We start from the raw sequence: 27,367 nt of genomic DNA on the forward strand, positions 1-27,367 counted from the left end.
TATTACATATGTTCCCGTTTTACTGCTCAGACATGTATGTTTTCTCTCCATCAGCGAATAATTCATGTGTGCAGAGTATAGACAATGACAGATATTTCCAAAGGCGCGGTGCCTTATCTTTCTTTCAGAACAAATGGCTTTATATATAGAATAGAACTGATGCATTTACATGAATAAAAAAAGTAACGCCTCAATAACTTAAATCCTTTACGCCTTAAAGGACACCTGTCATCAGGTCTCTGTCACTTGTCCTGTCACCTCTGCCTGTTGGAGCAGCTCACAAGGATCCCATCCCAGCCTTTATCTAGTCATTTCATACATTATTCATTGTAAAATCATTTATTCTTTATTATGTAAATGAGGCTGGTCACATGGTCAGAGGCAGTGATGTCACTCCTGTTCCCCCTCCCCTCTCCTCCCCCTGCTCATGTCTGTGTGTAATGTATAGTAAAGCATGGATAGTGTGAGTGCTGCATCTGCTGACATGCTGTGTCCTCCTAATATACAGGTGAGAGACACAGACATCATCTACACATGAATCTGACATGTTCTGCTATAACATGGCTGCCTGGAGCTGCTATATCTCTCCTAAACACACACACATGCACACACAGGCTGCAGGGGGTGTAGCCACCAGCACCAGGAAGCACATCATTATACAGCCTCACACCATTATACAGGCTGTCAGTCATGCACTGGGGGCGTGGCCACCAGCACCAGGAAGCACATCATTATACAGCCTCACATCATTATACAGGCTGTCAGTCATGCACTGGGGGTGTGGCTGTGCCTCCCACTCATGAATAGAGTGGACAGCTTGAATATGCTAATGCTTCATTGGACATTTCACAGGTCATTTGCATACAGCTTTAGGACCTCATTGCTTAGGTTTACAGGCATGTAGAGGGACAATGAAGGGATAGAGGCAATGCTTTCTAATGGCAGTTTATGAAAATATATTTAGTTTAGGAGGGTTATTTTGCATGACGGGTTCTCTTTAATAACGTAAAGATCATTTCCTTGTTTTCCCTGAAATATATTGTGTGTATAATATAAATGACAGAGCTCTTTATTGTGATGCATGTAATGTGTTCAGTCAATTCATGAGCAACTGCTTCTGACCATAGAGCTTACACTCCAATGACTGGTCACAAAATGTCAATTAGAACAACTTGTGTTTGCACAGTTTTTATATATTTTATTGAAGTTTTGATGTTATAAAAGGTTAAGATGATGAATCAGTGCTAGTGGTGTAAACGTTGTAGGGTCAGTCATTGAATAACGTCACACGATTCTTAATGAATGTATTGGGGAAGCATGCTTGAATTACTACAGGAGCAGCGGACGAGGGACCGAGGGGTTATGCTGAGGGCACAATGTTCACTTGTTCCTTTGTAGAACTGACTGGATGGCTGCTGAGCCATCTGCTTCCAGCATCTTCCCAGATGGTATGGAGGGATTTCAGGCATTGTGTCTTTACATATAAATAAAATTAAATAATAACAAAACAAACAAACACTGGTGAGGAGGAGGACTGTTAAAACTGAGAAAATGTGTGAGAAATCGAAATGTGTCTAAATGATGGAAAACATCGGCTTGTTTTTTTTGCATCAAATATTCTCTGCCTCTTTCGAATAGATCATTTTTTGAAGCAAACCTTTTGGACAATGCTTGGCCAATGGTGCAGTGGTCAGTAGTTTAACTTACAGACATCAAGTTTGTAGTAAACACAGGTACTGCATTTTATATGACATGGCAGGTTACTTTGATGTTCTGGTGTGATGAGAATAAGCACCCAAGACTCCAAAATGTTGTATAAAGCGCATTATTCTATACCACCTCCATGTAACTCAAGGGGGCTCATTTACTAACTCGGTCCAGAGGCGCATCCTCTGACGCTGATTCGGGTCTGCCGGGATTCACTAAGGTTGTGCACCCGATATCCACTAGGTGTCGCTGCTGCGCTGAAGTCTGCCGGAGTTCACCTTCTTCGTCCCGGTGTATGTGAATGCTATTCTTGTGACACAATTTTTTTTTTAAATTCCGCAGTTTTTCCGAATCCGTCGGGTTTTCCGACGGCCACGCCCCCCCCATTTCCGTTGCGTGAAAGCCGGCGCCGATGCACCACAATCCGATCGTGTGCGCCAAAATCCAGGGGCAATTCGGCGCAAATCGGAAATATTCGGGGAACCCAACGAATATGCACGATCCGGACCCTTAGTAAATGAGCCCCATGGAGTCCATGCTGGGATAATAGTCTTTTAGCACTGTTGAATCCTTTCCATAAAACAGTAGTGACTGTAAATTGTTGAAGTGATGCTATAGTACATTATACTGTACATCATTGTACTCTTACAAAATGAACTCCTTCTTGTTATACATCTCAGCTTCTTAATTCCATGTAATGGAAAAGGAGCTAGTTTGAATATTGAAGTTCGCCAAGGAAAAACTGGCATTTAAATGGGCGACCAGAATTTATCCTTAGTTAAATACCTGAAGAAAATATGTACATTAGCTTTGCGTCTTTGTAGTTAAAGGGGTTTTCCCACGAAAGAAAATTCTCACATCTCAATCCCCTAGTGATGTTAACACAATAAAGATCATTTTAACCCCTTACTTTACAATTTTACTCAGTGTAATTGCTATTTTAGCTCCTATCACTCTCTAGGCTGACAGACTTTGACCCTGTTACACTGTGAGCTCTGCTACATCTTACTGATATGTGCCTGCCTCCCCCTTCTCCTGGATCACTTATCTCCTTGTAGTTTGTAGTTTGCAGCCTCTCTCTCTCCTCACAATCTCCTGGCAGGATGTGAGTGTCTCTGAGCTGCGTGAAGGGGGAAGGGTACAGGCACACAGCAGAGAGATGTATGATCAGCACGTTGCAAATACAAATCCAAGATGGCAGTCCAACCCTAAGTCAGAAGTTACAGGGTGGTGTCTAGGGTCAACTAAAATTGTGTACAGCAGGACTGATACAGACACGTTGGACTTATATCTGTGAAATGATGTATTTTCGTTAATAACAGTGAATTAGTGAATTAGAAACTTGTCTTCATGGGAATACCCTTTTAATACAATATTGTGATATTGTTTACACTTTTATTTTATTAAGGAGGTGATGCTAATGGACTTTTTCCAATATGTCACAGTGTGTCTGCTCTCCTCTCATCTGCTTCCCAATGTGTTATCTCTTTTTTGTTTTCCCAGGACCATATTCCAGTGCCCTACCAGCCAGATTCCAGCAGCAACCCTTCCTCTACAACATCCTCCACACCGTCCTCACCTGCTCCTCCGCTTCCCCCAAGCGCCACCCCACCCTCTCCTCTCCACCCATCCCCACAATGCACCCGCCAGCAGAAGCCGTTCAACTTACCAGGTACCAAAGCCCACCTGGGACAGGCAAAGAGTTTCCCAACCTAATCCTGTGCTATATTTCTGACACAGTAAAGGTTACAATAGATACTGTTCATGTGAGGGGGTGCTACTGGTTTAAGTATGATACATTGTGTTAAATGTTGGCTGGAGCATTGAGGATGTAGTATATACACCCACCTTTACAGATTGCTTTATGGATGTAAATCTTATAAACAGTATGCATGTATCCCACATATGCTTCTTGTGCCCAGCCTGTATGTCCTTAAAGGGAATTTACCACCACAAATCTGCCTGGTAGGTGGATCAATGGGACATGAGGATAGCCCTTTTAAGGGCTAATCCTCACGTCCCCGCACTTCTTTAGTAACTTTTATTTGACTTTTATGGTAATTTTATTATGTGGCTACTGGGGCGTGGAGTAGCTGCATCTGAGGTTACACGAGGCGGCTACTCCACGCCCCGGTAGCCACTTTACCCCTCCTACTCACCATCTTTGGGGGCTGCGCATGCGCAGAACAGCAGGCCCGTGCCTGTGCAGCCCCGGCTTCGGAGCAGTGACCGTGCAGGCACGGGCCTGCTGTTCTGCGCAAGCGCAGACTGCAAGATCGTCGGACGAGATCGGACGAAGATGGTGAGTAGGAGGGGTAAAGTGGCTACCGGGGCGTGGAGTAGCCGCGCCATGTAACCTCAGATGCGGCTACTCCACGCCCCAGTAGCCGCATAATAAAATTACCATAAAAGTCAAATAAAAGTTACTAAAGAAGTGCGGGGACGTGAGGATTAGCCCTTAAAAGGGCTATCCTCACATCCCATTGATCCACCTACCACCCGATCTACCTTTATAGGTAGATTTGTGGTGGTAGTTTCCCTTTAAGGCTTATTCAGATGCCTGTTTCACAGCCACAACGTCCCCTCCCACTAATTTTAGGTCCATGTTTTGTCAGTATTCTATCCACATCAGCTTTTACCACTTGTTAAAAAAAAAAAGGATGATTTGAAAATTTACATAGCAAAAAAACTGGTTCCCCAGCATCATGTGAGAAAGCATGTCTGTATAATCCCATAGAAAATAATGGATCAGTATTCCATCAATATAAATCACTAATAGCATACAGATGTGAAAAAATGTAGTCTGAATAAGCCATTACATATTAAACCATACAAAAAAACCTCTCTAATAACCGACAAATTACTCAGCTTGATTATTTAAGTAAATAATTGGTAAAATTAAATCAAGCTTAAATGGGTTGTACCAACTATTACAGGATAGGGAACATTAAGCTGAACAGTGAGGGTCCAACTGCTAGAACCCTCAACAATTCCATTAGCAATCTGGAAAACAGGGGTCCCGTTCTCAGTAATTGATAGAGCAGCAGGTCAAGCAGGCATCCTGTTGCTCCCTTCAGTTCTTAGGTAGTGCTTGAAATTTCCGAACACCGTATTCAAGCATGTCTAGAACTTAATTTCCATGTCTATGATAGAGGTGGAGATAACCAAGTGATGTGCTTGACAAAATCTGATGCTTCCAAATGTTTGAATGGAGTGCTTGTTCAAAAAAAGGGATACATTTTTTCCCTCTGTTATCAGGACATTTCGGGAATCCGACATAACCCTACAACAGAGGACATGAAGGTGGTATGCATTTGTTTAAGTGACAAATTGAAAATTGTAAGATTAATTACTTTTTTAAATATAGTCATTAACATGGAAAATGGGGGAAAATCGATTTTTTTTAAAAAATGTTTAACATAAAAATGTGCTTAACAGTATAGATAATTTTCTAGGGATACATTCTCTTTAAGATCCAATTTCCGGCAGTCGTACAGCTAATGCTATTTAGCGTCCTGGTATTTTATATTACTCTGATGAAGGAAAGTGTAAGGTTGCTGGATAATATTATGAAATCCCCTGCTTGTATCTTTTGTTCATCCAAGTCTTGACTCATTCTTTTAACCACCATCAGAAGCTAAAAGCAGCTTTGTTTTATGAACAGGATATAAGTGGGGACTAGTACAAAAAAATGGAACGCACTGTTTTTACTAAACTTTTTACAGAGATTGTATCAGCTGACAAACAAAAGAATATGATAAGCTTTAATCAAAAAAGTTTTATTAATTCCTCATAAATTAATAAAGGTTTAATTAATTTCTGATGGTTTTATGTAGAAAACGTTTGCATTCACCTTGAATAATATTTCAGCATTTTACCTGTAACAAAAAACCTTATGTCAAACTTTTTTGTATTCACTGTCTATGAGGCAGCATCCAAAACTTCCTGAACTTGGGTACATGTTCTTATTTTATGCTTATCTTCCCGTTATATTAACCTTAACAAAGCCATCCTCATCTGAAAGATGAGACTTCATTTGATTCGGAGCTTATCCAGCTATAAAAGTGTTGCTTTCTTTTTGTGACAGTTATCGAAATCCAGAATTACTTATACTTGATATTTCCATAATTCACCTACCTAACCAAAATTTTCAATACACGAGCCCTACTTCCTAGATGCCTTCCATTTGACTGTTGTAAGAATGGAAAATCTAACAATGTAACATTTCTGCCAACCGTCCTGGATTTAGCAAATATGCAAATTAAATTTTGCAGGCTGGAACAAGGAAACCAATGTCTCTCTTTAAAGACCCATTAACATCAAGCATGACTGACAAGAAGCCTATTGACATAATGTGGGATTAAAGCCAAGCCAGTATATATATTCCAGAAGGATCTGAAGATCACACTGTTTCGACATGATTTGGTCTCCTCCATAAAGTGTAGGGATCTGGTTTAGCTGAGTGAGAGGCTTTTGATCCTGGATTTAGCAAGGTGGTTTTCAATTTTGGCATCCCATTGCCCCAGGCAGGTGGATGGATATTCTGGACCATTCAACCTCTGCTGCTATTATATGTGGTTGAGGCAGGCAGACATGATGTGATGATGGGAATTATGCATTTTTGGGGTGTCATAGGAAATAGGCATTCCATGCAAGGGCCACTCAAGTGGCCATTTTATTGTGTGGAGGTCATTGACAGTTGGATCAAGTGTATTAGAGGATATTAAAGTGGGTATTATACTGTATGGGTATGCTAGAGGGTAGAGTTAAGGGCTGGATAAAGCATATCCTAATATAGTACAAGGTTTTTAATACCCCCCTACAAAAAAACCTTTTTGGCATGAAATGTTCTGTTTTTTTGCAGGGTCGAATAGCACCTCGCATCCATGTACCTCATCCTTGCTGCAAGGTTCTCATTACTACAAGTACAAACAGCAGTTTATATTTCCAGGTAACACTGTCATTGTTTTTATATTCTATTCAGTAAAAAAATAATACCATTATGGTGAGATAGTTGATGATGATAATTTATGGAGGCCCTACAGAGCTGAGCAATAGGGTTGCTCCCATTATTCCTTGATCTTGGTTGGTGTTGCTTTTGATAAATATTTTAACACCATGGTTTAGTTGTGTGATTCAGAATTAGACTCCCTGCTTTCGAACACCAACCTCAGGCGATGTTTGATATGTTTCAATATTATTATATTTTTGTTCTCGTAGGTCATCATACGTCAGTTTTATAGTATAATCTATTTTTACTTTAAACTAAGCTCTAAGAATGATTTCTAAGAATTGTTTGTGTACCTAGACCTTGCTATAAATTTTGCCAAAATCTGACATTCTATTTGTGAAATTTGACACATTTTCAACTCTTTATGAAGTAAAAGCGTTATAAAGAATGTGCCAACTCAAGGTTTTTAGCTCGACAAGAACGCTCGACAAGGACATTATTTCAGCTAAAGTGGACTAAATTGCACCACAACTACACAAAGTTTAATGGTTTAATCCCAGACCAGATAGCCTTGCGATGAACCCAATGGGGCAAATTTACTTACCCAGTCCTGTCGCAATATCCGATCCGGACGGTCCGACGAAGATGAAGTCCGGCTCGATTCACGTAGCTCGTGCACGCAATTTCTTTCATCTGCCGAGGTCCGCCAGAGTTCACCTTCCTCTTCCAAGTGCTTGTAAGTGCGTGTCTTGTGATACAATTTCCGATGTTAAATCCCGCGCGTTAACCGAATCCATCGGTCCGTCCGACGGCCCACCCCCTGATTTGTGCCGTGTGAAAGCCGCCGCCGATGCACCAAAATCTGACCCCGTGCGGCAAAATCCCCTATTAAATGTGGCGCAACCCGGAAATTGTCGGGAAGCCCGACGAAAATGCGCTCCGCGGACCCTTAGTAAATGAGCCCCAATGTATTATACAACTTTAGCCAACTGTGGTGCTATGTCAGGCCTAAATTTACACCTGTCTAAATAAGTTAGCTGATAGCTAGGGCTACCATCACCCTTCAGTGTGCCCATGTGCAGCCATACAAGTTATTTTCAGTAATTTCTAGAAGCACTGCAGAGTTGTAAGAAAACATTATCTATAAAGGATTTTTAATGAAGAATACAACTATTTACTAACACTGGAATGTCTAGAAAACTGGGAGGTCACCTTTAAAAAACTGTGCAACATACAAATTGTAAATATTTGCATGTGGGTATTTCTTGGCAGTATATTTGTCCATATTGTATTGTATATAATATTGTATATTTTAAATTTAACATACTTTATACAAAAGTTATCTTAGTTTCATATAGACGTATAAAGCATGTATTTTAATCCTTTGATAAATTTTGATAAAATTTCTAAACTCAGAATGGTTTCCACTGAACAATAAACAGGCTTTATGGATTCAATGGCTGATGGCCCTCTACTAATTCTTTCAACTTCCGCAAACAGATGAATGCTTATCCAATCAGCATGAGGCCTCAGTGGCGGTAGCTTCTGTTTCCCTAACAATAACAAAAATACATTCATAATAGTTTTTTGGTAGACTTGATCACTACATATAGGTTTTTAAAACTGAAACTGGTTCCAGTAGGCACCTTGCCAGAACGGTCATCAATGTTGAATGTACCCGACTTTACTATATATACAATAGTTTAGACATGTGAGTTTTCTTGTCTTGTTTTTTTTTATTTCCTGTAGATGTTGTGCCTGAAGTCCCTCCCCGAGCACCTCAAGTAATCCTTCATCCTGTAAACTCTAATCCAGTGTAAGTGCTGTCTACACCTACCATCCCTCTCTTTATGTTGTGTTTAATGCATTCATGTGATGGTAACCAACATTTCATTGTTTGCCTAGTTAAAAAGAGTACATGTCAATGTTAGGATATCTATACAGTATTAATTTAGATTTGTTTTCTGACCTTCCTCAATGTGAACTATTGAACTATTGCATTTGCACTATTGTTGTGATGAAAACAAATGCCTACTACTGCAGGGTCACCAATAAGAAGTTCTGCACAACTGGAAAAACATGTGCACTATAATGTTACACTATATGCATATATGTCGTTTTAGGAGGGGAAGCCATTGCCTGTCAGTAGTTTTTAAACTCTGTCTGATCTAACATGTGATATCACATCCGCTATCACGTCTATATTCTTTAATGGGACATATGAAAAGGGTAGCAAAGGGATATTCCAAAAAAAATAAAATAAATAAATACAACCAAAAATTTACTTTTTTAGGTCTAACATTCATTAGTGAAAATCATTGGTATCACTCACTATAGAGAAGATGGTCTGTTTTCTCAGTCATACTGTACATACCACCAAGAGTGACACTCCCACAGCTACAGAGGAAAAGATTTTCAGGGAAAAGCCCTCATTTCTGAAATTGTTATTATTTTTTTAACTTAAGAGGCCTAATAAACCACTAGCAGTAAGTGGTCAAGGAGCCTAGCAGCTTCTTTCATTGCTTGGTGTGGTAGTATCATCCAGAAAATCAACTTCAAAGTGGGAAGTAAATTGGTTTTATGAAGTCAAGGAGGTAGAGAGTTTAATACTGAAGTCAAGCTTTTCATGACTTAAAATACTCCCTTCACTGTAATGGTCCTGCGTCCAGGGACATCATTGATCAGATCTCCAGAAGTCTGGCGCATAATGTCAATCATGTGGAAGTAGGTGTTCAAAGTTAGGTAGCGCTTGACTTTAATTTCAAACCCTCCGCCTCCCTGACTTTATACATCCAACTTCAAAGCTGATTTTCTGGATGAAGGCACCAATGAGTCATAAAAGAAACAGGATCTAGAAGCTGTTCAACTGCTTGACGATATACTTGTAGTGGTATATAAGGCCAATTTCTGATGGCAGATTCCCTTTAATACTGCTATATTATTTATAGGAAAAGAGCATGTTTGCTAAGGAGATGTGAAATGATATAATCAATCCATTGTCTATTAATGATGGAACAAATATAAAAAAAAATGGATAGAGAAGAGCACAAATTCTACATTTGTGTGCATAGGGTCTATGTGCTGTACATTGCTTTCATGGATAGCACACAAACAAATATTTTTCTATGGGCTCACATGGCTGTGGTAAGCTGACTGCCTGGGACACAAATTGGTCCTATTCCTGGACATGTTTGTAGTATTTTCTACTATCATTGGTGTATTAAAGGACCTCAGTGACACACAGGTCCGTCTTTGCTGTTTGAGATTTCACACGTTCACATGCAGGGAGCCTTTTAAATGAAGAAATTTGTGAAAGTTCATTTTCTTGTAGTCTTTGTTGCTGTAATTTGTGCCAAATTTATGGAACATTAGTGCTTTATAAATTATGTGCATTTTAAGACCAGTATTAAGACCAGTACTTTTGTACAAAATATTGCTTTACTTTTATGTGCCAACCTCCTCTAGAGTGGGATAATTTTTTTTAAATTCTTTTCTGAAATCGTTACATTTGATAAATATGTCTTGCCCACTTTCAACCAGGAATGGTGTATAAATGTAACATTTTAAATAGTTTCGCCAAATGAACCTAAAACTTAATGGTCTTTAGCCTTATTGTCATTGTAACTAATCACAAATATAGGGACATTTCTGCACTATTTCTTGAATTTTTAATCTCTCTGTTCAAGCTATGTTTGTTCTTTTTTTTGCATATGTTTATGTCTGACTATTTTGTGGGGTTTGAAAGTTATTTTCTCAGTTGGCTTCTTACAGGTCTGGATTCCATAAATATGCTTTAGAGCCGTATGTCCATCTTTTCAACTAATGACTAAAACATAAAAAGCGATTTAGTGCTTAGCTTGAGAGACCAAATAACAGAACCAATATAAGTTAATCCTCCGGCAGGGTGCAGTGTGGGCAGCTGTATAAACAGAAAAAATAAAATTACTTGGCAATAACTAGGGCTCCTACCTCTGTTTTTTTCTTCATTTACATTTTATCTTTAGAGCCACTACCCGATCCTGCCAGTATGCAAAACGGGCACTATCAGGTTTATTTAATAAGGTAACCAAAAGCAGAATGCAAACACGATCATCTCTGCTCAGGTGTGATAAATATCCTATGTACTTCAATCTCATTTGTGAATATTGATATCTTCTTTACTTTGGCATGGATTCTCCCTTATATTTGAAGTACTGATATGGCCTATTCACATTTCTGCGTACTGTTTTTTTCTGCAGCATCAAAACTTTTACAATACAGCACCATTTTTATTTTAGACATGAAAAAAGGAAGTTTACTGGAAAACTACTAGGATGCAAGAGCAGGTGGAAGAGGTTTTTTTCTTATCCTCTGACCTGGAATTCAGAGGCAGAGAAGTTGGCACTGAAGTCAAGCTCTCCAGCCTCTCTTGCTGTGTCTGATGGCCTTATGTCCAGGAACAACATTCACCAGCTGGTTCTGAGGTGGGGAGAGCTTGACTTGGTCACTGAATTCTCTGTGGCTTTATAAAACCCACTTCACCTTACTTCATTTTATACTTCTTTTTTCAAAGTTGATTTTATTTTTGGATGATGCCACCATTGGGCATTGAAAAAAAACATTATCTGGAAGTTGTTAAATTCCTTGTTGAGGTACTGGTAGTGATTTATTAGGTCTATTTCTGTTGACAGGTTCCCTATAACCTAATTTTATACATTATTACCTGATAGAAATATTTTAGTTCAAGGTCATCACCAAGCCTTATAATACAGGGCTCCAAATACTGTAAATGTGAAATGTCCCACACTGGGTCACTACTAAGCGTGTATTTGTAACATATACAAGAGCAACTAAATAAGATGAAGGGAAGGAATAGAATTAGGACATTTCTCATTGAAATGACTGGCAATGGAAAGAATGTATTAGAGGAACAAATGAATGTTTTACGTGGATTACAAATAGTTATGATTACATCTTCTAATGAGCTTTACCTCTGACAGCAAATACTTTACCTGCATGAAATCCCTATAAATATATGCAGTGCACGAGCCAGAAAGATTTAGTAACTTGTAAATCATGCGATGCAAAGTGTTACAGTCTGTTCACAGTCTACCAGTGATGAAAAAGAAGCAAAAGAACCAAAGGAAATAGGTTAGGGGAGCTAGACCTTGAAAAACCTTGGTCTTTTTTATATACCGGTAATGGAAACTTTCATTACTATCAGAAAAGATTTCTGAAGTTTTTCATAGTTATTTCAAATTCTCCCAGAAACAGGCTAAATGTCAATAAAGCCGTTCCATAAAATATCTTTTCTCATAAAAAAAACTTTTGTAAAAGCATTGTAAAAGCATAAAAACCACAAAAGAACACCACAGAGGTAACTAACCACCTAGTGGGATCATATTTATCCTGTATTTATGTAAGATACATACATCTTCAGTGCCAAGATAGACATGAAATAGAAGAAGAACACAACTTATTTTGCAGGAAAGGAGTGTAGAAATGAGATTATTATCTTAAGGTCTCTGTTTCTTCTACAGATCAGTATTTGGGGCAAACTGCCTAACACTATTTCCATGAAAAGATTAGTCTGTTTCTGTCTGCACCACTTTTCTTTGTAATACTGCACAAAGTCTTGTCATGTTAAAGGGGTTGGCCACCTTTAGGAAAGTTTAACAGGTTAAGTTGGTTACCCTAATAGGACATCACATAAAAGATTTACATTGTTAGACCTTTCTGGAAGCCTCTGGCAGTTGATCAGCAGAACCTCTGACCTCCGTCAGACAGAAGGGCTATTCTGATGAAGTTTAACTTACCTTGTTAAACTTTTTTATAGGTGGCCAACCACGTTAAAAAAAAATCTCAGTGATATCCCAGCACAAATGAATTGACAGAAGTAGTGATGTCACCGTTGGAGTTGGGGTCTAGTTGCTTCAAGTTATTCTTCTGAAAATACAGATTAGAATTTTTTTTTAAAAATTACACCTAAATCTACTGGTACTTGCAACTTTAATAAGCAAACTCATGGACACAAATTCAGTTTTCACAAATTCTATTATGTTAATTGTCCTTTTCCCATGACATCACCCAAATATCAGTAATTAGCTGAATTTTTTATTATGTCTTCCAGTAATGAAGGAAATCCATTACTTCAAATTGAAGTGGAGCCAACATCTGAGGTAAAAGGATAATACTGTATTGTGTCTTAAACAGCAAAGTTGAATGTTGTTTTTCATATTTTTTACTTTTTGTACAAATCCTTCAAACTATCAGATAGTCACATTACACAATGTTTAGAATAATGTAGCTATTTGCGTTGAGTACATTATAATAGAATTGAAGCAGGCAGCGTTAGGCTTTGTTATAAAACTTTTCTCTCTAATATTTATTAGTGCTAGCTTCAATACTAGTTATTATATTATATATTACATATATTATTATTACATAAATTATTATTTTTGAAATAACCTGAAGTGAACTGAACAAGGTCAAGGATAGGACAGTCCAGAACCTAGCAAACTAGACTTCATTCAATGTTCCATAAAGTGCATTGAAATACTTTTAAAGAATATATATACACAGAAGAATAGTAGACAGGGTGATTATAATTGGCACTCCTGATACTTTTTTGATGGACGTACATACTATAAAGGCTGTCAGTCGCTAATGAGACTGCCTATTTGAGTCTCTGTTCACACTGGCATAATGCAGTCTGTAACATACAGACTGCCCAGAGACCCATAGTCATATAAAATGCCAGGAGATCCTGCCTCCCTGTGGAAAAAAGGTTCCATGCTGGAATTATATTTTCAGTATAGGACTGTATTTCCCTGGTGACTCCAATATGTATATGATGCTTTGAGTCCAGGTCCTGGGGCAGTGTTTAGTCTGGTAAAGATTGGACTGTATATACTACATGACAGTTATGCTTTAACATTTATATTCAAGTACCATTAATCATCTAAGAAAATGAAAACATGATAGCAGATCTAGAAAACCAGAAATATAACCTGGGACTACCTTGGTATGCAAAGGTTCCTCCAAGGTCTCAGAATCCGTCACTACTGTATACATAAGGCATTTTTAGGGCTTTTTCACAATTGTACTGAAATCCTGTACATCAAATTGACTATCATAAATAAACTTTCATAATTTTTACAAAACTAAAGGTGATGAAAAAGCAAAAGATTATGTAGCAAAACACCCCAAATCTCTAAATAAATTCAGATAATTCGATTAAAGGGAGAACCTTTATACCGGTGGCTGCACAGTGAACACTAGTCCATAGATAGACATATTTATGAAAGTCAGGCCAAATAGCATGTCCTCACATAGTATGACTTGTTCGCAATGAAAGGACAATGTATACAAAAATGTAAACTCTATGTCCCATAGACACACCAGGGCTCTCCTGACCCATAAATAAGCTCGGGGCCTAAATGTAAGGGTCCAAAAAATAACCCGACATGCGTTGTTGGTCACTACAAGTTTCTTTGAAGCTTCATAGACTCAATTGAACCTATTTAAGCCTCCACACAGTGCTTTGTTCTCTCTTTTTTAAATATTAATAACAAAATTTCAAATTCAGATGTTTTTACAGAGATCCCAAAATAAATAAATAAAACAATACGAATGAAATCTGTCCGCTTAGGGCAAAACTGTGGCTTTTTCTTTAGTTTAGACGTGACCCCCCAAAATCCTTTGAAGTACTGTCTGATGTCCCAGCAGGAAACTTTACTGATCATTTTTCTGTTGTGTGGTCTTATGCAAAGTTCAATGAACTAGAAACAAGACATGTTCCAATATGAAATATTTATTTTTCTTTTTTTTACAATGCCATTGAATACATATTGTAATGCCTGAGGAACAAAAATTAAAGATGGATATTTTTATACTTCTATGCAGACATATCAAGTGACCAATATTTAAAGCTAAGGCCAGAAGTAAAACTAAAGTGGATGGAAAAGTGGGAATTAAATAAATAATTCATCCCCTGAATCACCAGCCTGTTTACATTTCTAAATCGTTTGATCTCCATTTTTTATCCTGATTTTATTCCGCAGGATATAGACCAAACATTTGAAGGATATTCTGATTCTAAGTTGATTGCCAAGTGGTCTCCTTGCTATCTACAGTTAGTTATGGGGCAATCTGCAGAGTAGACTTCAAACTTCTATAAATTGCCATTGGAAATAGAAGAAATGAACGCAACTTTTAGGAACAGATATTAGCACAATATTAGATTAGTGAGGCTCCTGCCATGTCCATCATTCAGTAAATGAAGAGATGGACATAGCACAGCTTCATCTACTATGCAGTGGTCTAGAATGGTACTGCATCTAATAGGAGTAGGGCTTCAATGCAGTGAACAGGGCTGGTGCTTAGGTAGCTCTTTTATTCAGCACATCAAAGTAGGTGCTGTGAGCCACACCTTTATTGCTCAGATAACATAGGTCAATAAAAATAGCAGAAATTTTTTTATAATGACTCCATTCTCAGACCATAACCTCCTTTCTTTTACTTTCAATAATCCTTCTCATTCTCAGAAGCCTTCCACCCATCACTCATATCGGAACCCACGTGCAATAGATACTCATAAACTCACAGAAAACTTACAGTCTGCACTGTCCCCAATCTCCTCTTTCACCTGTCCAAACCTGGCTACTAACCACTATAATCACACTGTCAGAAGCGCCCTAGATGAGATGGCACCACTCACTATCCGAAATTTTCAACACGCACGCAGGCAACCTTGGCACACTGAACAAACTCGTTTCCTTCGGCAGTGCTCCAGGACTGCTGAACGTCTGTGGAGAAAATCGCGTATATCTGCAGACTTTCTACACTTCAAATTTATGCTAAAAACTTATAACTCTGCCCTTCACCTTGCTAAACAGGTCTATTTTACTAATCTCATATCCTCTCTCTCTAACAACCCCAAAAGGCTCTTTGATACCCTTCACTCCTTACTAACACCAAAGGTGCAGCCACCTGTCACAGACCTTGGGGCTGAAGATCTGGCCGCCTATTTTAAGGATAAAATTGATTGTATCCGCCAGGAAATAATTGCTCAATCCACTCACCCCTCCAATCCCCTTCCCTCTGGTACCTTATCTTGTTCACTCTCTTCCTTTGAGCCAGTCACAGAGGAAGAAGTGTCTAGGCTCCTTTCCTCTGCTCGCCCCACTACCTGCATCAGTGACCCCATCCCCTCACATCTGGTACAGTCTCTCTCACCAGCAGTCACTTCTCACCTAACTAAAATTTTCAATCTCTCTCTCTCTTCTGGGGTCGTCCCCTCTTCTTTCAAGCATGCTATTGTTACCCCTTTACTAAAGAAACCTTCCCTGGACCCATCCAATGCTACCAACTACCGACCAGTTTCTAACCTCCCTTTCATCTCCAAACTCCTGGAACGCTTGGTCTATTCTCGACTAACCCGCTATCTCTCAGCGAACTCCCTCCTTGACCCCCTACAATCTGGTTTCCGCTCTATGTATTCCACTGAAACTGCTCTGTCTAAAGTCTCCAATGATCTCCTCACTGCAAAATCCAAAGGTGACTATTCTCTCCTCATTCTCCTGGATCTATCGGCAGCGTTCGATACTGTGGACCACCAGCTCCTCCTCAGGATGCTTCACTCCATTGGCCTAAAGGACACTGCACTCTCTTGGTTTTCTTCCTATCTCTCTGACCGCACTTTCAGTGTCTCCTTTTCTGGATCTTTCTCTTCTCATCTTCCTCTCAGTGTCGGGGTTCCTCAGGGCTCGGTCCTAGGTCCTCTTCTCTTCTCTCTCTATACTGCCCCCATTGGACAAACCATCAGCAGATTTGGTTTCCACTATCATCTTTATGCTGATGACACCCAGCTGTATACCTCAGCACGTAACATCACCCCTGCCTTAATCCAGAACACTAGTGACTGTCTCTCTGCTGTCTCTAACATCATGTCCTCTCTCTTCTTGAAACTTAATCTTTCTAAGACTGAACTTCTTGTCTTTCCACCATCTACTAACCAAACCACCCCTGACCTCTCCATCTCTGTCTGTGGGATCACTATAGCACCGAGGCAGCAGGCCCGCTGTCTTGGGGTTGTGCTGGACTCTGACCTCTCTTTTTCACCATATATTCAATCTATTGCTCGCTCTTGCCGGATGCATCTCAGAAACATCTCCAGAATACGGCCGTTTCTGACATTTGAAACTTCTAAAATGCTAATTGTTGCACTTATTCACTCTCGACTAGACTACTGTAACTCCCTACTAATTGGTCTTCCACTCTCTAAACTCTCTCCTCTACAATCTATTCTTAATGCAGCAGCCAGGCTCGTCTTTCAGGCCAAACGCTACACAGATGCCTCCAGTTTGTGCCAATCACTGCACTGGCTACCTGTCTCCTTCCGTATTCACTTTAAAATAATAACCCTCATCCACAAAGCTCTGAATAATGCTGCACCTCCCTATCTCTCTTCTCTCATCTCAGTCTATCGCCCTTCCCGTGCTCTTCGATCTGCCAGTGACATTAGATTAATCTCTACCTTAATTCGAACCTCCCATGCACGTATCCAGGACTTCTCCCGAGTTGCACCAATTCTCTGGAATGCTCTTCCCCAGACTCTCAGACTAATACCCACTCTCCAAAGCTTCAAACGTGCTCTTAAAACCCATCTCTTTAGGCAAGCTTATCACACTCGCTAACTGCATGAAATGTCAACTCTCCCTTTACTAATCCATCCTATCTGTTATCTGGCAAACAGCTGATATATACCAAGCTCCAGGCTTGGCTGCAGTCTTTTTCACCTAGGACCCTGTAAATAAGATGGCGGCTGATGGCTGCTTCAAGCAGCAACATCGTTGTTTAGTAAATTATTTATTAAATTATTTTTATATTGTTCCCTTATAAAGAATGGCTGGACCATTATACAACCTCTTGTGTCACCCCCTCATCCTCATAGTCTGTAAGCTCTTGTGAGCAGGGCCATCACTCCTATTGTTCTATATGACTGTTTGTTCTTTGTAATGTAATATAGTTGTATATGTCCCCTATGATTTGTAAAGCGCTACGTAATTTGATGGCGCTATATAAATAAAGATTATTATTATTATTATTATTATTATTCTCATTGAAATCATTGACTTACCATATACTGTACTCACATTTTGGGTTTTCTTGGGTTACCATGAGATGTCCTAAATATACTTCACAACTCAAGCGTTCTTCAGTAGCTCAATATGGGTAGCATGAACTGGCAGTGTGGATGTGCAATCATTGCTCCTTTCCAACAAGAAATATGTGACCCCCCTGCTCTTATGGTCATTAAAGGGGTATTCCCATTTCAGCAAATTAATTTTTAGTTTGCATTTCAAACAGTCATACAATTTTCCAATATACTTTCTGTATCAATTCCCTGTGGTTTTCTAGATTTCTGCTTGCTGTCATTCTATATAAAGCTTCTATGTTACTTCCAGTGGACAGAAATCTGACCATGGTCACACCGGTACACGGCTCTGATTAGTCTCTGTGATTCTAACGGGCCATGCACCTGTGTGACCATGGACAGGTTTCTATCCACTGGAAGTAAACATAGAAGCTTTCCATAGAATGACAAAAAGCAGAGATCTAGAAAACTGTGAGTATATTGGAAAATTGTGTAACATCAGGAGCCATCAGGAACTTATCACCTGTGAATAAAAATTGAGTTGTTTTAAGGGGGCATCCCTGCTAAGGATATCCTACATTATTTATTTTAGGAATTGAACCATTGATTCATTGTGCAAAAGGTGTGAACCAGCATCTGTATGGCACCAGGGGTTGTGGTGTATGCCCTAGGTAGGTCCATATGTCAAGGGACACAGCAGGTACAGAAATGTGGAGAAGGGGCAGCACTCATTGATCCATTTTCCAAGTTTTATTCCATAGCTTTGGAATAAGACTTTGAAAGTGGATGAGGGATTGCTGTTTCCTATTGCGTCCACTACATTGTCTACAAACTATAGCTTAGTGTTTCCCATGCAAAACTAAATGTAACTCTATATGGAGATGTCTGTTCAGTCCAGATGCCCATCACTTCAAAACTTTTGTTCAGTGGTAACAGTAAGACACAGCTCTACATAAGGTGCCCATCATGGTAGTAACCACAGTAGATTTCACGCTTTGCCCTTTTGCTTAGTTTTTTGGTATTAGCTTCCAAGAGAAGCATAGGAAGACATTATAATGGTATAATTTTGAATAATTTAGCACATACATAATTATTTTGTTCTTATTAGTTATCTGTGTTTTACTGTTACTCTAAATAAAAAAAACTTAACCTGATATTTATTCTTAGAATGAAGAAAGCAATGAGAAAGCAGAGGAGTCAGAAGATGAGTTTGAGGAGATGAACCATTTGCTGCTTTCAGCCAGGAACTTTCCCCGCAAAGCTAGTCAAACCAGCATATTCCTGCAAGAATGGGACATTCCATTTGAGCAGCTGGAAATTGGGGAGATGATTGGCAAAGGACGCTTTGGTTTAGTGTACCATGGACGTTGGCATGGTGAAGTGGCCATTAGGCTCATTGACATTGAACGGGATAATGAAGACCAGTTAAAGGCATTTAAACGAGAGGTGATGGCTTACCGACAAACACGACATGAGAATGTGGTACTATTCATGGGAGCCTGCATGAGCCCTCCACATCTAGCAATCATCACCAGGTAATACAAATGTCTCCATTCACATGAGCAGTTACAGCTAAATTATACGGTCATGTAATTCAGATTGTCTTGTATTAAACAAACATGAGAGAGGAGCGCCAGTATACAGTAGTGATGCTGTAATTGTGAGAGGTCTATCTGGACACGACTCTTGCTATTTAATTAAATTTTTGCCTCCTGCCACTAAAACATTCCTTTAAAGGACATCTACCATCAGGATCACAGATTTTAAAAATAGCCGACTGACATACTGGTGTGTGCCCCTTCTGGTAGGATCTGCTCTTCTTTTAGCTTCTTATGCTCTGGTTTTTACAAAAAAAGTCTTTTTAACATTATGGAAATTAGTCTGAGGGGCTCCAGCCTCCATAGGTGTTAATGGAGCATTGAGCCCCTCAGACTCATCTGTATAATTTTAACAGCCTTTTTTTTTTTTTTTAAACAAGGTCATAAAAATCGGACTCTGACACCAGCATGTAAGTGTGCTTGGTTTACAATGCTCCATCCGGGTGGTAGATATCCTTTAATGTGGTGTATGCATTAAAGACATAGTTTTTCTTTATCACCTATACTGACCACACAGCATTCTGACAATTGCTGTAGCCACTTCATTACTCACTAAGAAAAGCATAATACATAGTACATTGGCTTTGCTTGGTATTACAGCTCTTTCCCAAACTGACCATGTGATACCCAGATTTGACATCACTGTTTAGCACTGCTTCTACCTGAGTATGAAGTCAGCTTTACACTGCTGGTCTCATGGTCCACAGGTGATTGAACATTAATTGTATGGATACGTCAATGTAAAAGAAGTGGACATTTTAGTAGGTATCCAACTAATTTCTCTATAATTTTGGCGACTGGAGTTTATGCTCTATAATCTTGATGAGGGCTGGCAGTATTCCATTAGCTTTGAGTTAAAAATGTCCTTCCATCCTAACTCGTATGCTAATTATTATAATATGTATACAAATATCCACCAAGTGACCCACACACTGCCTTTGATGATGTTCTCTCGAGAGGGAATAGAATGATAATTACTGTATTCATGTCCTCCTGTCTTTTTATGATTACAGAACAATTATAGTAAGTATGCTGTGTTAACTTTATGGTCTTTGTTTTGTACTAAAGTTAATTTTTATGCATTTCCAGCAAATATGTTTAAGAGATAACAATTGTTTAGATGGAATCATTATAATTGGGATTGGGAATATTAGTCTGTATATTTAAAGACCCTTCCCACACAGGAGTATAATGAGTGTCCAACTGGAAATGAATCACAAGGGACAATTTCAGATAAAAATCACCCATCAATGCTTTTTCTACGGTTATGAAGTTGATAGCTATGAATTAATGTTGATGTTAATATATTATTCTGTAAAAGGGGGTGGGGAGGGAAGTAGCCTGTCTGTCAAAATCTGTCGAACAAACAGCGCAACCACAACCAGGCTTGCCACTAGCTGTCAAACTGGGTTAACAGTGGCGAACTCACCCTGCAGTGCCTATGCCAGCTACCAAGTGCCTAAAGCAGATAAACCGCCCCAATAAGACCAAACTCCCATCAGGAAACTAACTAACGGACCCTGAGAGACCCTGCATGGGGACAGGGAAGACTACGCTTGTCTGGCAGCTGCTGGATGGTGGAGCGGACAGGTAACAAGTCAGGGATAGCCCACTATTCACACTAGGACACAGATGGATAGACAACACACAAAGACAAGCAAGCAGAGTCGAACAGAATCGTAGCATATATATATATATATATTATATATGTATTACTGGGTGCTGCATATATTCATTACACAGGGGGCCCGCAATCTCCATACAGGGCCTATGGTAGTCTTAATTTGCCACTGTCTGTAGTCGATATGTTGTTATTTTTATTTGGTATCAATTTGAGGGCAATTCTGTTATGTAGGATCTCTGAATATGCATTATTATTTCCTGGGAGCAACATATCCTTTATTGAAAAAAAATTGTGGAAAGGGCCCTGGCCATGGCCACATGTCTGCTACATATACAAACTCATGCTGTAGTAGGCCCACGGCAACCTCTTCAACGAGCAAAAAGCTATGGCCCTGATAAAAGTTGGTAAGGCTAAGTTGGAACACGTTGTGCCATAAATGTGATAAATTATGGCACATTTTCCGGCTTGACATTAAAACAACTAATAATAACTTAAGATTAGAAAGTGTTACCATCTAGCATGTGACAATGGTACAGAACTTTGCACTGTCTATCTTTTAGGCAGTTAATATTCCCTGTCGTGTCTGAGAGGACTGGTTTCAACTCTGATAATCCCCTTTACTAGATTGTAGCATCATTACTTACTCTACTCTCACTGTCCCTAAAGTAATTCGTAATGGAAACCTTACATACTGACCCTAAATCATAAGAGCCCTAGGGCCCAGAGGTGAGAAAACAAGCTACCGTATGCAAAGTTGAAAACCAGCAACTAGAAATTGAACCGATTCCAACAGGAAAAGTCGAAGGCCTTTGAGAAAACTACTGGATTTGAACAGTATTGCAGTATGAGCAATTACTATACTGAAACAAGAATAATGATGTCTCAGAGGTAAGGTAGTTAACTTACAACAACCCACATCATAAACTAATATTATGAAGCTGAGGTTTCCAACAAATATTTCCTTCTATCATATAATTTGGCAGAAGTTTACTCAATTAATATTAGTGCCACAATCTGTACTGTAATGATGTGTACTGGTGCAACAAAAGTTACTAGGTCATACACCATCTGAAAATCTACATACCAGTATAATATATGTGAAAAATAATATGTTGTGTCATAAATATCAGATATCTTTTTGTCAGTTCACCTTAGGGCTCTATCAGACAGTCTTATTCCCATTAGTTGATGAATTTGCAGAATGTCCCCATTCCCCTGTGAATGCTGAATGAACGTGTGTTGGACTGGGAAATGTCTCTGAAGCTATCCCTTTGGGTAACGCCTTAGAAAGTAAGGCCTGATCAAAGGCGCACATCAAGAGCCTCTCTCACTTTGCCGAATAGAGCAGTGACATTCCCATGGCAGTTGTTTTTGGACACAAATACTGTAGAGAACAAGCAGACTGACAGCTGCCCAAAGAAATGTCAGGTCTTTTATGTCATAGAAGGAGAAAGCCTATATGACCTAGGTCTGAGAATTATAGATCACAAATGCTACATCTATACACCTGTTCTACTTTATTTTTCATCCTTTGGGTTTAGGCATTGAGAATATTCGCAATGTCGGAAATACATGTATCACCTTGAGAGAAAGCTCCTATCAAGGAAGACACGTTATACTTTTTTCACATTAAAGCTGTATCTACAAAATAGGAATATTTCCATAATTTACAAGTAAATGTACTGTAAAAGTTCTGAGTTAATGGCAGACAATATACATTATCCCAGTGATTATAATAAAAGTAAACTGAAGACATATTATTTTTTCATCCTTTTCATGTGAGCCAGCTGGCCATTTATCCATGCGTGTGACTATCCACCGCTTACTCCATGAAATGCTAGAACAGCTCTGACACTTTATTCAGACTCCGACACATATCTATGGATTTAGTTTTACATGATATTTTTCAGAACCACATTAAAGAGGATATTATTTCACGAGTAATATACATTTTCTGAATGACAGCTGGATACTCATGTATTCTAAACTAATATAAAATATTAGTAGAGAAACAAATAATAAATATATTATTATAAGTGAAAAATTACACAATGTAATGTATTTGTATTTTCTGAATGACACTTTCCATTTTTCAATCTCATCATTTCTATGGCACCCAAGTAGTTAATCAAAACCAGGGGTCTATTTCTATGTGTCACTGATTTACCTCATTGAGATTAATGTAAACCATCTAGGATTCATTAGGTGATAAACTATTATGAGATGCAGTAGTATCTACACTATTAGAGAATATGGACTTATATCTATATGTACATATATAAACAATTTATCCCCGGAATATGAAAATCTCCAGGCTTATATTTATAAACGGCATCATAAACTGCAGCACTTTTCACTTGTCAACTATTTGGTATCTTGTGCATCATAATGGAAGGTTTCTTTATAAAACTAGATGACCTTCTCTGACTGTCTCCTAAGTCTTTGTATATTTAGGCATAGTCTTTGAATGATTCTACTCAATGGAAGTTTCTTTTTTTAGATGACCTAGAAAAGGGATCCCCAAATACTTATATTGCACTCCTGAGCAATGTTTCCACTGCTGGGGAACCCAAACTGCCATTTCCATTTTATTAAACCTTATCTATGGTTAGGGAAAGCATTTTGTAATTCTATACTCTACCCAATGTTTGTTGACTGATTTGGCTGACCTAAAGAGACTCATCCTTGAGTCTGAGTAATTGTGATTCCCACACTTCCAGTGAAGTCTGGAGGATGGCTTAAATGAGAAATCAAATAATAAGCATGTTCAAATCATGAATCATGTTCTGTGTACTATGTTAAAATAGTTGGAACCTGTTGTATATAATACGTTTTATGACCTATTCAAATTCTTCCAAAACAAGACTTTTATCCATATCCACATCTGTTTAACAAACTTCTAAAGAATATGTTTTGAACTTAAGTATGGATCTAATGCCTCAAGTACCATTTGATTGTTTCTTATGTTTATTGGCATCAGAATAAAATGGAGCAGTGCTTGGGAGCAAGCATTCTTATGGAGACATTTGCCAATGATTGAGCTGTGTAATAGGTCCTTCACCGATAGCGTAGTTTGAATTGCTTTTCTTCCTCATACAGACTGATATAAATACATTCCCACCTTTTCAGCCAAGAGAATCAGTTTTATGGAATTTTATAAAAGAGTGAACTAATTAAAAATAATTATAATAATATCATCACCAGGGGAGAGTTATAGCAGTTGGGTTTATTTAGTTATTTCTGAGCCTGCCCACTTCAGTAGGACCAACCAACACGACCAAAATTCATATGGGACAGTCCTGACATAGAAAGGAAAGGACTGTCAGATTTTAACATGACCCATCCTTTTGTTCTTATGGTAGATAAGTCACCAGCAGAGGTGCAGAGTCGGCATGCATGTGTATAGTCATGTTAGAACAGATGAAATTTAGCTAGAGAGTAAGGGTAGCTTTAGTCTACTGTTGGTAGCGAGTATTTTTAACCTTAAAGGGAACCTGTCACTTGATCCCTGTTAAACTTCAAATGTAGTTTATATGTCAGGATTACTGTGTTCTGGTGGCATCTTTATAACAGACCAATGCTGCATCATGCCAGAAAAATTATTCTATATTCACAGCCTCCCTTCAGTCAGGGAGTTGGGGTGCTCGGCCCAGCAGTTGATCTTGCACGTCTCCTTGCGGCCATTTGGACAGAGAACCCCGCCTACTTCCTTCCCTGCTGCTGCGCCATTCCCTGTCTCCTTGCTTGTAGACATACCCCCACCCTGCCGCGGTCTCAATTGAGTTCTTGCGCATACAAAGTGCCTCTGTGTCCACGGCCAGGTATGTGGACAGAAAATTAATTTTAAAAGTCTCAAAACTTTTTACAACTGCCAGACTTGCATGTAATGTAATAAAAAGCTCAACTACTCTTGAAAACTATTACCATTACACAGGTGAAACCCATGTTAGCAGGCAAACAGCTGCAGGTAGCTAATGAGAGTAAATTAGATAATTGCTTACTTTTAGTAAAGAGTTAGGCAAAGGTTTTTATACTTTACAGTAGTTCTTGACTTATGATTAACATTACATAAGCAGTGCTGGTCTGGGTACATTTGGTACATGGGTACATTAAGGTATATGGTAGAATTTTTAGATGTACTCTAATGAAGAGGTTACTACCTACTGTGAAATTTGGATCTCATTGCATTCATATAAAGATGATGTCATTGTAATCCTACCTGTGCTAATATAGAGGGGATTTCTGCAAGGAAGAAGAAGTATCAGTTTATTATTAGTTATAGTGGCCAGGGGGAAACCAGAATTATTTAACAAAAATATTTATAGAGGTTTAAACATTTTAAAAGTTACCTCCAACATAAAAATATGACATAAAATAATGATTCCAACCTCAAAAAAGGTCATATTCTGATGACACGTTACCTTTAATGACCACCCATGATTCATTCATCTTCTTACTTGAAGAGGCTTTGTTTTGTTTTCTAATTTCTGAAGTTATTGTTGAGCTGTGCCTTTATCTGTTATTAGCATTCACATTGCATGATATACTTTTGATGCACTGGAAGATGTTGCCTACTGTAGGTCTTCCCTCCCTTTATGTGAGGGCTATTTCTTGGCAGGTATTTAATGTAATGAACACCATTAATCTAAAGTTAAAGAGATATTGGCGTCCAGTCAGGGGATATAGCAGGATGCATTGATCAGGGGTAAAAATCCTGTCATTCCATCAATATAAGCCTAGAAGACCAAATAAATCCTCGTAATGAAAGAAGCAATGATAGGTCTTTATATCTGCTATGCACTTTATTAACAAAATATTTTCTCTACTTTCAGTATATTTCAGTGTATAAATCTAGAAGTTGACAAGTGTTAACCCTTCCTAATAGTCAACTTTCTGCTTTTATGTTTTGTTGCGTAATGAGACCATTAATGAAAGCTAAAGACATTTTTCAGACATTGTAACATTTTGTGTATGAGATTATATTTCTTAAATTATATAGCAAGATAACTTGACATTTCCTATCATTAGTAATGATTGACTTTATGTCTGATAATAATCTATTGGTTAATCTTGGCAGCACATGAAGCTTTGCTTGTTGAGTAACAGGAAACTGATTAATTAAACATGTTTTACATGTCAGTCAGTATTCCGATTTTGTTCACTACTTTGACAATTTTTTTGTTTAAGATAAAATCTTATAACGCTATGACATTATTAAGTTTGCAATGGAAGATATATGATTGGAACTGCTACTGAAGCAGCTATAGTGGCTGTTCTGGGGCCTACGGTGTTAGGATGGTCTGGCAGTCCAGACTGGCCGCACACTGATTGTGATAAAATTCTTATGGTATGCTATCTATATTAGCACCCATAGGTTGTAGAGATGTAATGATATGTATTAATGCTGCCTGGAGGAGGACCCAAACTAGCCTTTCCTAGATATACCCCTGGACCAGTACCCTCTTCTGACCAAGGGTAAACCTAAACTCTCTTCTGCTTAAAGGGGTATTCTCGTCTGGGCATTCACATTCAGTTTCACTAATCTTCCATTTATAAACATTTCTTCAATTGGATGTTATCAAAAAAAATGTTACTGTGTGAAAATAATTTCTCATAATTGTAGTCATATGGTCCCTTAGAAACGAGATAGCTTCCTCGGTTACGACCACGTCACAATCTGGCAGCGGTGGCCAGGCATGAGCTATTGAGTCCTGTCTGACCTCCTGGATTCAGCAATCATTACCACAGGACGTCTGTGGGACCTGCAGTAACTCCCAGATATTTCATATACAAAAAAACCTTTTGTTTCTTTGTGCAATCCCTCCAGCAGAGGTGGCCGTATCTGAGGAAGCTATCTCGTTTCTAAGTGACAAAATGACTAGATTTATTAGAAATTATCTTCACACCGAAACATTTTTTTTAATAACATCCAATTGAAGAAATGTTTATATATGGCAGATTTATAAAACTGAATGTGAATGCCCAGACGAGAATACCCCTTTAAGGCATGATATACAATGACACCCCCTCTGTCCCATCCAGTAGTATTATATCAGTTTATTTTTTACGTGAGTTCTCCATACAGTGTCTTGCACCCATGGGGACTTCAGGTGTGAAGAGACACTATTTTTAAGTGGTTGGTCCTGCTTTGTAGCAGATAACTGTGCCCCTGATGCTGCCCCACATCTTGCTGTGGGTGGCGCTGCCTTAGGCAAGAAGCTCAACTTGCCTCATGGCTGGTGCACCCCTGCTTCTGACATATTTTTTATAAATATATAAAATAATATGTTAAATAAAGAAATAAAGAAGTAAATGCAATAAAACAACTCTGGAGCATATTTTCTGTGCTG

General features: G+C 38.7%; 1 protein-coding gene across 4 annotated transcripts in view; it reads left to right on the forward strand.

Moving 5' to 3' along the window:
• Positions 1–27,367, forward strand: part of KSR2 (kinase suppressor of ras 2) — a 287,053-nt gene that overhangs the window by 186,784 nt on the left and 72,902 nt on the right. For all 4 annotated transcript variants that reach the window (XM_072142484.1, XM_072142493.1, XM_072142503.1 and 1 more), the window contains 5 exons: positions 3,211–3,379; positions 6,572–6,658; positions 8,408–8,474; positions 12,768–12,816; positions 18,963–19,330. In XM_072142484.1, coding sequence (XP_071998585.1) covers positions 3,211–3,379; positions 6,572–6,658; positions 8,408–8,474; positions 12,768–12,816; positions 18,963–19,330 — 740 coding nt within the window. The remainder of the gene's footprint in view (positions 1–3,210; positions 3,380–6,571; positions 6,659–8,407; positions 8,475–12,767; positions 12,817–18,962; positions 19,331–27,367) is intronic.

This window comes from Engystomops pustulosus, chromosome 1, assembly GCF_040894005.1.
Source record: "Engystomops pustulosus chromosome 1, aEngPut4.maternal, whole genome shotgun sequence".
NCBI classification, from domain to species: domain Eukaryota; kingdom Metazoa; phylum Chordata; class Amphibia; order Anura; family Leptodactylidae; genus Engystomops; species Engystomops pustulosus.